General features: G+C 61.5%; 1 protein-coding gene across 1 annotated transcript; it reads left to right on the top strand.

Moving 5' to 3' along the window:
* The first annotated feature begins 1,437 nt into the window (after window positions 1–1,437).
* AIFM3 (apoptosis inducing factor mitochondria associated 3) lies at window positions 1,438–13,859 on the top strand. Its single transcript, XM_025474906.3, is given in 22 exon segments — window positions 1,438–1,585; window positions 2,082–2,255; window positions 6,419–6,571; window positions 6,574–6,631; window positions 6,891–7,000; window positions 7,188–7,297; window positions 7,392–7,436; window positions 7,662–7,758; window positions 7,835–7,947; window positions 8,235–8,321; window positions 8,737–8,828; window positions 8,939–9,069; window positions 9,177–9,292; window positions 9,385–9,456; window positions 9,539–9,602; window positions 10,101–10,177; window positions 10,280–10,397; window positions 11,627–11,725; window positions 12,085–12,160; window positions 12,693–12,797; window positions 13,438–13,458; window positions 13,686–13,859. Coding segments are annotated over 21 exon segments (1,815 nt in total). The 5' UTR covers window positions 1,438–1,585; window positions 2,082–2,224; the 3' UTR covers window positions 13,726–13,859.
* Window positions 13,860–14,639: the final 780 nt, after the last annotated feature.

Below are 14,639 nucleotides of genomic sequence, written 5' to 3'. Positions count from 1 at the left end.
AGGGCGAGGTCCTCCCGCAGCGAGGGGACCGCACGTGCCAAGGCCCGGAGAGTGCGCGGGAGGCGGGCGCCGGCCCGGGGGAGCGGGTGAGGGCGGGCAACCCTGACTCCGTTGCCAATCCCAGGGAGGCTGGAGGCCACGGAGGGCCCCGACTGGAGAGCATCCCCCCATTTCTGCCCAGCCTGCGCTGGCCTGGGGGGCGGCGCCCAGGGGAACAGGACCCAGGCTCCTGGTGGGTACTTAGCCCTTGGGCGCTGTTACAACTTCTCAGCACTGGGTAGTGTGTGGGCAAGGGACAGCACCCCACACAAAATCCTGGGGTGCCTCCTGCTGCTCCACGGGCAAGAACCTTTGCCTTTGAGGCCGCAGGGCTCCAAGGGCCTGCACACAGTAGGCCTGGAGGCCTTTCAACCCCCAGCAAATCTCTTTCCAGACCCCAGGCCCCGGGAGGGCCTAAGACATCTGGGCGTCTGGGAAGGGAGAAACAGCCTAGATAGGGACCTGGCAGCGAGCGGAGGTCCCAACTTTTCTGACTCCTGCGGCCCAGCAGGTGAAGCCTGAGACCTGGCAGGAAGGAGGTGGGCAGGGCTGAGCCAGAGGAGAAGCCAGGATCTGGGGAGGGGCCCCCTTGCGCCCAGGGAGGGGCCGGGTGGGGCAGGTGGGAGCCAAGTCAGGTGTGGTGAAGGGGGAAACGGTAGCGGTATGCCCAAGTGGCCTTTGGGTGCCGCTGCCCCCTGAACTGTAGTGGGTGGGTCTAGCGCAGGTAAGATCAGGTGCCAGGCAGTAGACGATCCCTCCCCACTTTTCCTCCTGTCTTCTTGGTCCCCTTGCTCTCAGGCACCCACTCAAAGCCTTTGCTGGGATCTGGGCAAGACCAAGGAGGCCCCAGCCCCACCTCAAGTTAGACTTCAGGAAGAACTTCCAGGGGAAACACAGTGGGACGGACCAGGGGGAGGTCATTTGTAAACAGGGCAGCTACACCTTTGTCCAGAGCCTTCCAAAGTCCAGTCTATAAGCTGCATCTTCTGGAAGGCCCACCCTGTGGCCATGAGGACTCTTTGGCTGCAGGGATCTCTTTGCTGACCCGGTGACCTCTCCCCCAGCCCTGTCTCTTGCAGGGTGTTATGGGGGCTTCCTGGGTCCCTGCCCATCTTGAAACTAACCAAGGGGGGTGGGAGGCCGCCTGGTTGCCCCTGCCTGCTGCTTGACCTTGCCAAGCCCTTGGCCTCTCAGTTTCTCCATCTGCTGTTGGTTGTGATCTCAGCACCGCAGCCCGGAGGGCATTTGTGGAGGGGGGGCTGCGTCCAGGGTGGGAGCTCATGGCTGCTGGGCATGGGCAGTGTGCCTGGCCTCCCGTTCCCCCAACCCCATCAGGCCTGGGCTGGCCGCCCACTTCTGTTCACCATGGAGCTGGGTTTCCCTGGGGACCAGTGGACTGGCCCAGCCGCACCCCCCCAGTCTCTCCTGGCCTCACTCACACTGGGAGGAGGGGTGGAGGCTTGGACCCCTGCCCCCCCTTGCCCTGCCTTCCAGGGCTGGGAAGCCTCCATCCAGGAGGAAGAAGCAGTGGCTGCCCCTGGAGGAGGTGGGTATCCAGGGGCTGCCAGCCAGGGTGGGGGCCAGGGCCCAGAACTAAATGTGACCCCCATTGTAGGAAGGAGAAACCGCAGGATCAGGAGGGCTCTGATCTGCCTGAGGAGACCTAGGGTCCGACCCCAGGCGTGGTGGCCTCCCTGAAGAATGGAGAGTTCCAGGGCTCCCAGGCTGCTGGATTTCCAGTGGGCTCCCGAAATCAGGATTTACCCAACAAGGCAGCTGTGGCCCTGGACCTGAAAGAGACGCTGAGATCTGAGCAGAGGGCCCCCTTGGCAGTAGGCACAGCCCACAGGCAAAGATGGGAGGGGAGAGTGAGGGTAGCGAGCCGGAGGGCCTCCAAAGGGAGGTGCCTGCCAGGGTCCCCTACATATGCAGTGTTTCCCAGCTCAAATGTGCGCGTCTTCTGGAAGCCCTCCCCCAGTGTCTCTCCCCACAACCCCCATCAAAGCCCTGGTCCCTACAGACGCCCCTTGTCTCCCCTGCAGGTCCTGGAGGCAGCTCCAGCAGGAATGGCAGCTCCAGCATCTCTAAGGGCCATGGGGAGTCCAGCCCCACCTGGGGCACCCTAGGCCTCCCACAGCCTTCCATCTGCGTACCTGCCCCCCCATTGATCTGTGGGCCACTCGCCATGGGTGGGTGCTTCTCCAAGCCCAAGCCAGGTACCTCCTCTCTTCGCGCCTCATTCTTCCCCCTCCCTGCCCCCTCCCTGCCCCCTCCCTGCCCCCTCCTCCTCCCTGCCTCCTCCTCTCTCCTCCCTCCCTTCTCCAGCCACCTTCCTCCTCCCCTTCCCCCCTCCGCCTCCAAAGTAGGTCAGGCTGGGCGGCAGCCTGCTCTGAATATTAATTCCCTGCAGGCAGGAGGGGGTGGGGGGCCTGGAGCCTTCTCTTGGCCCCCGTCCAGTGGGTCCCCCTCTTTATTTGGGGCTTTGGGGGCTTCTGGTGGGAATAGCAGCTGAACCTTTCTGGGAAGGTGGAAGTAGGGTTCTTCATGCTTCAGGGTAGGGGCGGCCAAGAGGGACTTCCAGGATACCCTCAGCCACCGTGTGACCCGGGGCATGCAAGTTACCTCTTTGAGCCTCAGTTTCCCTCTCTCCAAAATGAGCCTGACCTCTTCTCAAAGTCGCCATGAGGGTGGAATAGACAGGTCAGAACCCTCTCCACCTCTTCTGATGCCCTGTGTGACCTGGGGCCAAGTTTCCCCATCTGTGCAGGAAATTCTGCCCTGCCTGGCCCTAGGGGTTCCAGCCCAAGGTGGGGCCTCCTGGGTGCTGAGGGAGGGCCTGGGTCTGCACTCCATGGAGACTTCTGTCTGTTGGGCTCTCTCTCCTGCCCCCCCCCCCCCGACTTGCCCTCTTCTCTCTTCACAACACTCAGGAAACCAAAAGAACAGAGGCCTGTCACAGATGAAGACATGGAGGCCCAGTCAGTGCCCCCGCCCACCTGCCACCTAGGCCACCCTGCCCCGGCCAGCTCCCCTTACCTGATACCCATCGGCTCCATTACCTTGGAACACACTAGCCTTTTCTCCTTTTCCTGGGTCTGAGGGAGAACCTGGGGGCAAGAGGAGACCTTTGACACCCTGCCAGGCAGAGGGGAACCCCCTGCACCTGCCTCAGGAGCCAGCTGCCCCTCCTCCCATGCCCATGATCTGGGTGCCCAGCCCCGGGCCCGATCCCACCACCCTTCCTGGGTCCGCATATGACTTGGGCAAATGAAGCCTATCAGGAGTGGGCAAGAAAATGCTAGCTGGTCTGGCAGGAGGCCAAGAGCAGAGGAGACCACCGGCAGCTTCCTTTAAAGGGTCTCAGCAGCCTGGCCTGCCTGAGACCCCTGGCCCCCAGCTCCCAGATCGCGAGCCAGCAGGTCTCACCACCTCAGAGGCAGCAGTAAGAACTTGCCATCTAGAGCCCAAATCTAGCCCTGCCCCTTCCTGGCTGTGTGACCTTGGGCAGGTGACTTCACGTCTCTGAGCCTCTGTGTTCTCATGGATAAATTTGCCCCCCACCCCCACCCCTGCAGACTGTCATGCTTACTTAGCACCACGCCTGGCACACAGGAAGGAGGCATGTGCAGAAAGTTATCACTTCTTTTTGGGAGGTAGACTCTGCTTTCAAGACCTCCTGTGGGGCTATGGCAGGGGGGCAGGAGCTTAGGCCCCAGGCACCCATGCTGGACAGGTCAATGGTGAGGTTCAGGGAATTTCAGGGTGTATGAGTGAGCATTTGAACCATAAAAGTTCAGCTGGGGTCAGGAGGGGCTGCAGGGAGACCAGAGCAAGCCGAAGGTCTTTGTGCAAATTCTTTACCTTCTGTCTTGCTTGACTGGCTTGGAGCACATCAGCACACATTTTCTGAACTTGCTCACTCTACTCCCCGTGTTGCATGGGCTCTGTGTTCGTGATAAGAAGTGTGTGCGCCAGACCCTTGCTAAGCTCAGAACTAGGAAGCAGTGCAGCTCTTCTGGCATCTAGTCACTTGCCTTTTATTAGAGCACAAGTGCTTCTTAAAGGCTTTCCCTTTTTGCCATGGCTGCCAGGAAGCTCAGAGCTAACCAGTAAAATGCTACTGGTCTTCATCTGTTCAGCTTCTACTCTAAGTTACATATGTTAAATCCTTCAGCATTCACTATCACCAAAGGGGTAGGCACTGTTCTCTCGGTTTTATAATGAAGGCATCTGAGGTCCCAAGGGGATAAGGCAGGGGCCCATGGTCACATGGACTCCTGGGAATCATGAAGCTAGGGTCTGATCTGGCTCTGTGGGTGAGCAGAGACCCCCTCCCCATCCACCTTTCCACTATTGCCTCTGACTTAATGGCTTCCCGTTAGACTGCATCAGCGAGCTCCTTGGAGCCTTCTGGAAGGAGGTGGAGGATGCAAACAGTCTGGCTTGGCTGTTATCTGGGCCCCTGCCAGGCTGTTCCTGTGAGCTTCCTCTCTACAGTTCTCATAGCTGGTGTCAGCTGAGTTGGGAGTATTTTCCTTTTTAATTCTTCTCAAAGCATTCTAACACCATTACATAAAGTATGGAAAGTAGAGGCAAAGAAGCCCCCCCTCCCTTAACCCCCCTCCCCCACCTGACACAACAGCTTTAGCACGGTGGTGGTGTGCTCTGGGGCCCTTCCCGCCCAGCTGGAATCCTGGAGCAGACCTTCACCCCTGCCCCCTGCCGTGCCCGGGTCAGGCTAAGGGCTGGGACTTGACGCTAAGGGGGTGCGGGCCTGCCTTCCCGGGCTCCGGGCCAGGGCAGGGTGGGAGATTAGCCCAGCACGAGATGAGGCACATGCAGAGAATGGGCAGCCAGCGGAGACAGCACCTGAGCTGTCCAGGTGGATGGGCAGGGGTGACGTGGGGCCAGGAAGGGTGGCCATTCAGGGCGAGGGAACTGCATAGGCAAAGGCCCAGAGGTGTGACTCCATGTCCTCTGTTTCTGGAGTGTCAGGTCTGGGGTGGAGGTGAGATGGGGAGAGGCCTGGAGGTTCTGGTGCCTTGGGAGTGGGGAGAGGCACCTCCTGCTTCCTCATCGGGCCCCTGCTGTGCCAGGGGCTTAGCTTCCATCACTCAGCCCAGGAGGCCAGATTATCGCTGCTAAAAATTCTGTTTATTGTTCCCTTCTAATTAGAAAAATACCCCAGGCACATTGTAGGGAATTTAGAAAATGCAGAAAAGAAGAAAGACGAAAATGACAGTCTTTAGCTCACTGGCTGCTAGAGTAGGCCCCATGAGCACTCTGGGGAAGTACCTTCTGTGTGGGCGCCCCATGCACCCTCTGCACCAACCCCTTTGGGTGCGGTTCACACCCAAGGCCTCAGACCCCTGCACATGAAAACACTGAAAAACCAGGGCTTGGCAAATCATAGATTCTTAAATTGGTGAACAGAACTGTTTTAAGAAGTTGAAAATATATTATATACATTTTTTCTTTTTAAGTATTTTATTTATTTATTCATGAGAGACGCAGAGAGAGGCAGAGATATAGACAGAGAAAGAAGCAGGTTCCATGTGGGGAGCCCGACGTGGGACTCGATCCTGGGACTCCAGGATCACGGCCTGAGCTGAAGGCAGACGCTTAACCGCTGAGCCACTCAGGCGTCCCATTTTTTTTTCCTTTTTTAAATTATAAAATACAAAACAAAACTCAGACCTAAGGGAAACAGAAGAACAAACCCTCTGCCCACACCCAGGTTCAGACACCCTGCTCCCACCTGAGTCTCTACACCTGCCTTGATCCTTCAGGGATTCCTCCTCCGGGGGGGGCCATGCAGCTGGAGTCAGAGCAGGACTCAGGGCACCAGGGTTCTCTCCTCCACCTCGATTTCTTGGAGAAAAGGCAATTACAGGGTGAAAGGAGCTCCAATAGTGGCCCCCTCACTAATTTGTTACTGAAAAAGGAAACGTGCAGACACTAACTCAGGCCAACTCAGCTCCGCCTCCTGCTGCCTCCTCTCTGCTTCATGCCGGTTTGGAGGCTCTTTGCTGATGGTGCAGGTGGCTTTCTGGAAAGGCAGAGGCACGGGAGAGAACTCAAACTCCATGGGATGCCTGGGCAGCTCAGCGGTTGAGCGTCTGCCTTTGGCCCGGGGCGTGATCCTGGAGTCCCGGGATCGAGTCCCGTGTCGGGCTCCCTGCGTGAAGCCTGCTTCTCCCTCTGCCTGTGTCTCTGCCTCTCTCTCTCTCTGTGTTTCTCTTGAATCAGTAAATAAAATCTTAAAAAAAAAAAAAAAAAAAAGCAAAAACCACTCCAAGGAGTCAGTCCAGGGAGCCTGAGGGGTGGGTAGGGAGGTGGGCCAGGCTGGGGGTCACCGTGCTGCCCCGCCTGCCCACAGTGGAGCTCAAGATCGAGGTGGTGCTGCCCGAGAAGGAGCGGGGCAAGGAGGAGCTGTCGGCCAGCGGGAAGGGCAGCCCCCGGGCCTACCAGGGCAATGGCACGGCCCGCCACTTCCACGCCGAGGAGCGCCTGCCCGCCCCGCACCCCTATCCGGGCCCCAGGACTGTGTGGAAGCCGCCGTGTGCCACGTCAAGGACCTGGAGAATGGCCAGTGGGTGCTGCGCCCCAGGGGAACCGGGGTGGGGGGGCAGGCAATCAGAGTGCCCAAGATGGGAAGGCAAGGTGCAGGCCATGGATGGGGTGGACTGGGAGGCTGGAAGGGGCCTCGCCCGGCACCTGCAGCCGCCACCGCTGTGGCCTCTCCGGATCCGGGCCTGCTCCCCAGAAAGCCGGAATCTGGGCAGAGGTGCCCAGCAGAGGCGGTCGGTGCCTGGGGTCTGGCCCGGGGTCTGAGTGCCGCCCCTCCCCAGGATGCGGGAAGTGGAGCTGGGCTGGGGGAAAGTGCTGCTGGTGAAGGACAACGGGGAGTTCCACGCCCTGGGCCACAAGTGTCCACACTACGGGGCACCCCTGGTGAAAGGTGAGCTGTCCCAGCACACACAGGAGGTGGCGCGGGACCCCCTGTTAGGGTGCTTGGTCCTCCTTGGGCCTCCAGGGCCCCATCTACTAGTGGGGTCTCCTGGGCTGTGGGGAAGAGCCAGCAGCTGCTGGGACACAGGGGAGAGGGACTGTCACTGGTGGTCTCAGCCCAGCACTGCCTCCCCCAGGCGTGCTGTCCCGGGGCCGAGTGCGCTGCCCCTGGCATGGTGCCTGCTTCAACATCGGCACCGGGGACCTGGAGGACTTCCCCGGCCTGGACAGTCTGCACAAATTCCAGGTGGGGCCAGGCACCCAGTGAGGAGGGAGCCTGGGGGTGCAGGGCAGGGGACGGGGACCCCAAAACCTGATCCTGAGCAACACTGCCCTTGCAGGTGAAGATTGAGAAGGAGAAGGTGTATGTCCGGGCCAGCAAACAGGTGAGGGTGTGGCTTGGGGCTCAGGCAAAAGGGAGAAGTGAGGAGAGCTTCTTAGCCTGGGGATCAGCATGTGCAAAGGCCCTGTGGCTGGGGAACAGAGTGAAAGGCTACGTGGTGGGGGTGAGGCTGGACTGCAGCAGCAGGACCTGGCCTGCTGGGATGATGGCACAGGGAGGATGTCCGGGACCAGCTCCCAGCTGCCTTCCACTCTCCGGCCACCCCCAGGCCTTGCAGCTACAGCGAAGAACCAAGGTGATGGCCAAATGTATCTCTCCAAGCGCTGGCCACAGCAGCAGCACCAACGTGCTAATTGTAGGCGCAGGTTGGTGGTGGGGTTATGAGGGGCAGGGTGGGGTGGGGGGAGAGGTGGTCTCTGACCCACCGCACCCTCCCCACAGGTGCAGCTGGCTTAGTGTGTGCGGAGACACTGCGGCAGGAGGGGTTCTCAGACAGGATCGTCCTGTGCACACTGGACCGGCACCTCCCCTATGACAGACCTAAGCTCAGCAAGGTGGGAGGAGGGGCAGACGGGGGCCCGGGCTGGGCCCAGGCCCCTAGCCCTCTGGGCACGGTCAGGCCCTCTCAGCGCTTTGCTTGTCGCCCCTCGGGGGTCTGGCCGGCTGCCCTCTCTGCTCACGCCAGTCGGATCGGTGGTACCCCACAAAGATGTGGGTTTGTTGAACTCTATCCTGCAGCCCCTTTGTGAACAGGGCCCAGCCCCCCTCCCCGCCTCCAGTCCTCTGTTGCAAGATGGAATAATGGCCACTGGCCTTATCTCAAGATAGTTATCTCCTGCAGTCCCTGGACGCCCAGCCTGAGCAGCTGGCCCTGAGGCCCAAGGAGTTCTTCCGAGCCTATGGCATCGAGGTGCTCACCGAGGCCCAGGTATGGGGCCAAGACTTGGAAACAAGCCCAGGGAAGGCTTAGGGGGGACCGCAAATGATGTGAGGCCACCGAAGCCCCTGGAGGTGTGTGTGCGGGGTGACCTGCCCTCTTGGCCCTGCTGTCCGGGAACCTGGGGGTGCTCCCGGCCTGGAAGGCAGCACTGGATCTTCTTCCCGGCAGGACGATGGGCACCTGCAGACATCCGCTCGGGCCGGGGCTGGGGTGGGAGAGCGGAAAGATGGCCTTGAGGGGAAGGTGGTGTCTGAAGTTTAAAGAGGAGAAGCCAGGAGGAAGGATGACCCACGTGGCAGGAACAGCCCCCGTGGAACCTTCTGTTCGGAGGGTCTGGCGGGAGCTGGGTTCGAGTCCACGCCCAGGCCCCCACGCTGCCCGGCGGGGGTGGGGGGTGTTACAGGTGGTCACAGTGGATGTGAGAAACAAGAAAGTCGTGTTCAAGGATGGCTTCAAGCTGGAGTACAGCAAGCTGCTGCTTGCACCAGGGAGCAGGTGGGACGGTGGCTCCCCTTGTCCCCTGCTGGACACCCGGCAGGGCACCAGCCAGGGGTGGGAGGGCTCGGGGTGCCGGGAGCCCCCCACCGATGCTGGCCGCGTCTCAGCCCCAAGACGCTGAGCTGCAAAGGCAAGGAGGTGGAGAACGTGTTCACCATCCGGACACCCGAAGACGCCAACCGTGTGGTGAGGCTGGCCCGAGGCCGCAACGCGGTGGTCGTGGGAGCTGGCTTCCTGGGTGAGCAGCCGGGGCTGGGGGGCGACGGTGGGTGGTAGCGGGTCCAGGGCGGGACTGGCCCCGGGAGGTGCGGGGCGCCTGCCCACCGCCCCCCACCCCGGCCCCAGGGATGGAGGTGGCCGCCTACCTGACTGAAAAGGCCCACTCGGTGTCCGTGGTGGAGCTGGAGGAGACGCCCTTCAGGAGATTTTTGGGGGAACGTGTCGGTCGTGCCCTCATGAAGGTGAGCCCACCCTGGCGCCCAGCCCCCAGCCCCTCGGAACCCCAGGCCGCGTCTCATCCACGGCCCCCTGCCTCCCCCCTCCGCCCCGACAGATGTTTGAGAACAACCGGGTTAAGTTCTACATGCAGACGGAGGTGTCGGAGCTGCGGGCCCAGGAGGGAAAGGTGGGCCCTGCTTCCTGCCCCCCTCTCTCCGGGTCTGGAGCTGGGGAGCTGGGCCTGCCTCCTCACCCGCCCCTCCCCACAGCTGAAGGAGGTCGTGCTGAAGAGCAGCAAGGTTGTGCGGGCCGACGTCTGTGTGGTGGGCATTGGTGAGTGGGTGGGCAGGCAGGTGCGCGGAGTGGCCTTGGGCCAGTCCCTTCCCTCCCCAGCCTCGGTCCCCGCCTCTGTAAGATCGCGATCGCCCCCCGACGGTACCCCCCTCACAGGGCTTGGCCTGGGGGATGCTCCCAGAGACGGCTGCCCTCACGGAGACCCCTCCACGGCCTGCCCCCCCCCCCCCCGCCCCCATGGCTGCGGGATGGGACGCAAACCAGCTTCTAACTGGCCCTGCTCCTGGGGAGGGATGGAGCTGGGAGGTACGGCCTGCCCACCCCCCAGGGCCTTCACCGCGTTTGAGGCCGGAGGGGAGGCTTGGCGGTGAGGCATGGGGGTCTGCGGGGGTCCGGGGTCCGGGCGGAGGGGACAGGCCCGTTGGAAGATCGGCCTGAGGCTGGATGGTGGTGAGGGAAGGATATGGGTCATGGAGGACAACGAGGAGGGAGACGGGAGGGACCAGGGCATGGACGTGGTGGCCCCTGCACTCTCAGGCGCGGTGCCAGCCACGGGCTTCCTGAGGCAGAGCAGCATCAATCTGGATTCCCGAGGCTTCATCCCTGTCAACAAGGTGGGGCTGGGAGGGGTGGGCAGGGTGCGGGGCTGGGGGGTGGCAGCAGGTCCCGCCCAGGCCCCTGTCCCACCCACAGAGCCCTGGGTCCTCTCCCCACAGATGATGCAGACCAACGTCCCAGGCGTGTTTGCAGCCGGCGATGCTGTCACTTTCCCCCTGGCCTGGAGGAACAATCGGAAAGTGAACATCCCACACTGGCAGATGGCTCATGCCCAGGGTACAACCAGCCCGGTGGCAGGACAGGGAAGGGAGAGATGGGGGGCGGTCCCAAGGTCTCAGCTTCTCCCTGCCCCCCCCTCCAGCTGTTGGCCTTGGGTCCTAGGTCAGCCTTTCAAGGCTCTGTGGTGGCCTGTCTGACCAGCCTCCTCCAGGTGATGGAGCCAGCTGACCGAGCAAGCCCTGGGGCCCATCCAGAGACATCCTTCCTGTGCCCTCAGGACACCCCATCCAACTAGCCACAACCTCCCGCCCCATCCTTCCACCAGCCTCTCCATTCCTTTTGTCCTCACCAACCTGTGCAGTCACCCAGGGAAAGAGAAAGGGACGTAGTAGGATATGGGCCACCTTCCCACTCAGTGTTTCTGTCTCCCTTGGGCCACTCGCTCCGTGAACCCGATCGCTTCACGCAGGCCCCTGGAAGGCAGCCATCTGGGCCTGGAAACTGGGCTCAGTGGGGAACTGTTGTGCTCTCTGAGGAATCCCCCACCCCTTAAGTCCCTAAAGCCTCACTTACTATGCATACCGGGTCTGGGTCCCTAAGAGGTAGGTGCCAGCAGGTGGGCTGCCTTCTAGGGGAGGATCGGTCACCAGACTCCCCGCACTCACCTCTCCTCTCTGGCCTCACATTACCTCAGCATCTGCTGCCTGAAATCCCATTTCCGGTATCAGCTCTTGTTCAGGTCCAAGGTCTAACGTTGGTGCTGGTTTTAAGGAACCAAAGCCTGGCCACTCACCAGCCACGTATCACTGAGGTTTAACTGAGAGGGTCCAGGGACTCTCACGCACAGCCAACTACAGCCCAGCGCGCCTCGTGAACGGGAAGCCGCCCGCGCTGTTCTCTGGGCCCCGGGCCTGGCTGTCCCCTCTGCTTCCCCGGGCACTCGTGCCCGTTCTCCTGCCCTCCTCATACCTGATGGGTCTGATTAGCTGTGCGCACCTGAAGTGGCGCGCAGCCCCCACAACCCCAGGAAGCCGACCTTCCCGATCTGGGGCACTTCATTTAGATTCTTAGAGAAGCGACCTGACTGGCTTTGAGCCAGGTGTCCCCTCCGCACCAACCACCTGCAATCGACAGTGGGCAGCGGGCGATGGTGCATCTTTTGACCTCGGGGTGGGGGGTGCGGGGGTGGCGAGGAGGCGGAGGAGGAGCCCCAGAGAGCCCTTGAGCAGGGAGTGTAGGGGTGGTGCGGGCTAGGGTCGGGGCTCTCACGACCCTGGGTCCCACAGGGCGGGTGGCGGCCCAGAACATGCTGGCGCAGGAGGCGGAGATCAGCACCGTGCCCTACCTGTGGACTGCCATGTTCGGCAAGAGCCTGCGCTACGCGGGTAACCGGGGGCGCCGGCCGGGGGCGGGGCCTCGCCCCGCGGATGCAGAGGTGGAGCTTGGAGGGGAGGGCGGGCCCTGAGCATCCTCGGGGGCGGGGCCTCGCCCAGGGGAGGGGTGGGGCTTGGAGGAGGGGCGGGGCCAGAGCACTCGGGGGCGGGGCCTCGCCCAGCGGAGGGAGGGTGGGGCTTGGGGGAGGGCGGGGCCTCGCCCTGCGGAGGGAGAGCAAGAACTGGTTGGGGGCGGCACTGAGAACCACCTGAAAGGACCGAGGGAGCGGGGCCGGGTGGGGGGCTCGGGAGGATTTAGGAGGGCACAGGGCGCTGACCCGGGGGAGCCCCATCTCCTGTTCGGCCCCCAGGGTACGGAGAAGGCTTTGACGACGTCATCATCCAGGGGGATCTGGAAGATCTCAAGTTCGTGGCTTTTTACACCAAGTGAGAGCAACTGGGTGGAAGGCGGTGCGGAGCAGCGGGAGCTCGGTCGGGAAGGGGAACTCCTCCCAGAGGAGCCCTGCTCCAGAGGGAGGGGACCTGCCCGATAGGTCCCCGAGTGGCTTAGGGAGGCAGCTAGACAGGAGACCCGCCACGGACGAGTGAGGAGGTGGGGTAGTAAGGAGTCCAGCAGCCAGGCGTGGAGGCGGGACATTCTATCTTCAGGACAGCTCTTTGAGGTGGGTGTTGTCCACTGGCACTTTTACACTGAGGAAAGTCACACAGGTACAAGTGATCCCAGGACTGGAGCTCAGCCCTGAACTCCCTAGAGGAGGAAGGCTAGAGCCTCCGTGGGCCTTCTGCAGGATCCCCTTGGTGGGCCAAGCAAAGCAAGGAGGGCTGGGGGCTCAGGAGAGCCCTGTTGTCCTGGGTAAGATCCCTCCCTGGGCCCCAGTGGAAGAGGAGCGCATCAGGGTCTCCAAGAAGGAAGGCCACTGCTGGGCAGCCCTCAGGCTCAGGTACTCTGTCCCTGCAGAGGCGATGAGGTGATTGCTGTGGCCAGCATGAATTACGATCCCATCGTGTCCAAGGTGGCTGAGGTGCTGGCTTCTGGCCGGGCCATCCGAAAGCGGGAGGTGGAGTGAGTGTGGGCTTCAGAGGTCTGGTGGGTTGTGGTGGGGAGGTTCCCCAAGGGACTGGCCCTTGGTTGCCATCCACCCCCATAGCCCTACAGAGCCCTTCCCCTATTCTTGGTCCACATCAGTCTATGGGGCATCAGGACTATGGGGTGGTGTGGGGCAAGGGCTGTGGTTGCAAATGGGCTGGTTATTTGTGCTCTTGTGGGTTAGAAGGACAGGGCCAGTGCTGTGCGGAGGGGTCAAAGCCCTTGGTCAAAGCCACTGCTTGGGCAGTCACCCGGCCTGGGACACCCAACTGGACTTGGTGGTGTTGAGCCTGACAGAAGCTGGGGGTGGTAGTGGTGAAGGCAGCTGGGGACACCCTGCACAGAGATATTGGGTAGTTGTTTGGGGTCCGGGGGTGGGGGGACACTGGATGTCAGCCATTACCCTCACCCCAGGATGGTGCCAATGCAAGTCACCCCGTGGGCTCAAACTGCCTACAGAGAGGTCCCCTCCCCCTGCCCAGAGACTGGGGAAAGCTTGGAGACCAAGGGACAGGAGTAGGCCTCAGGCTGGAAACAATGGAGAACCAAGAGGGAACATGAATGACATATTCTCTCCCCGGCCTTCTCTGTCTCTCTCCCTCTTGCCTTCGAAAAGGCTGTTTGTGCTGCACAGCAAGTACGTGGTCCTCTGTCCTTCCTGTCGACCATTCTGAGCCTTTCCCACCTCAGCCCAGAGCCTGTACCCCCATGGTCTTCCCCTTTCTGCTAAGTACCCATTCCTCCTGGGCACCAGGGCCTGGCACAGAACGGGCCTCCTGCTGTCCTCGGGGATCACCTGTTCATGGTGCTGAGTGGGTAACCTGCTGTCTTCTACCCTGACTCCTCCTCCCCTCATTCCTGCAGGACCGGCGACATGTCCTGGCTCACAGGGAAAGGATCCTGAGCTCGCATGCAGCAGACTTGGGCAGGCACGCTTGGGCACCAGGGACAGAGGCCAAGCCCTGGGGGCAGGTGCCAACCTCCAATTTCCCAGGATCCCCCAGGGCAGAACCTGAGCCTTCCCAGTGCTTGCCTTCGGTTGCCTGGCTCACCTCCAGAGGCTTCTGCTGCCTCCAGGAGATGCTTACTCCCCGAGGCCTCAGCTGCCACTGATGGCTGGCAATCCAGGCAGGACAGGCCTATCCTCTTCTCCCTTTCTTGAGACTGGTCCCCTGCAGGACCCTGCAACATATTAGATATTATCTTAAAAAATTAAAACACACACATTTGCAGATCTGTGTGACTTCCATTGTAATTGGACAGACACTCATGAGGGAGAAAGCACAAGCACACGGTGCTCAGCGCCACACCAAGGAAGTTTGGTCTCTGAGCACACTCAGAGGAGATAGCAACTGATTCTGTCCCTGGGGTTAGGGAAGGCTTCTCTAAGCAGTGTCTTGGATCTGGATTTTGAAAGAAGGGCACTTCAGGTAGAAGGGACAGCACGTGCCAAGCGTCTGAGATGGGAAGTGCTTCCTCGGGGGTGAGAGGCAGCTCGCTTGGCAGTTTGGGGGCATGTGCCTGCCTAGGGCAGTAGGGCCTGGGTCCTGAGACAGAGCCCATGCTTTTCATGGCAGCTAGTTCCCTGAGTCCCCATTTTGCAGGGGAAGAAAATGAGGCTCTGCCATTAAGTAGGAAGGAGAATCTAGAGCCTCTCATAGAGCCAAAAGGAATACCGCGGGGGAGACGCGGCAGCCAGAAGTGGGGGCGCAGGGCTTCCTCCTAGGTCGCTGCAAGCCCGGAACCCTCCACCCGGGATCCCGGGGGCGGCGGACGGTCAAGGCCGAGCCCCGCGCAAACAGGGCATGCCGGGAAGTG

The sequence above is a fragment of the Canis lupus genome, chromosome 26 (genome assembly GCF_003254725.2).
Source record: "Canis lupus dingo isolate Sandy chromosome 26, ASM325472v2, whole genome shotgun sequence".
NCBI lineage: Eukaryota > Metazoa > Chordata > Mammalia > Carnivora > Canidae > Canis > Canis lupus.
Note: the sequence above shows the minus strand (reverse complement) of the source record. Positions and strands in the feature narration are given on the sequence as shown.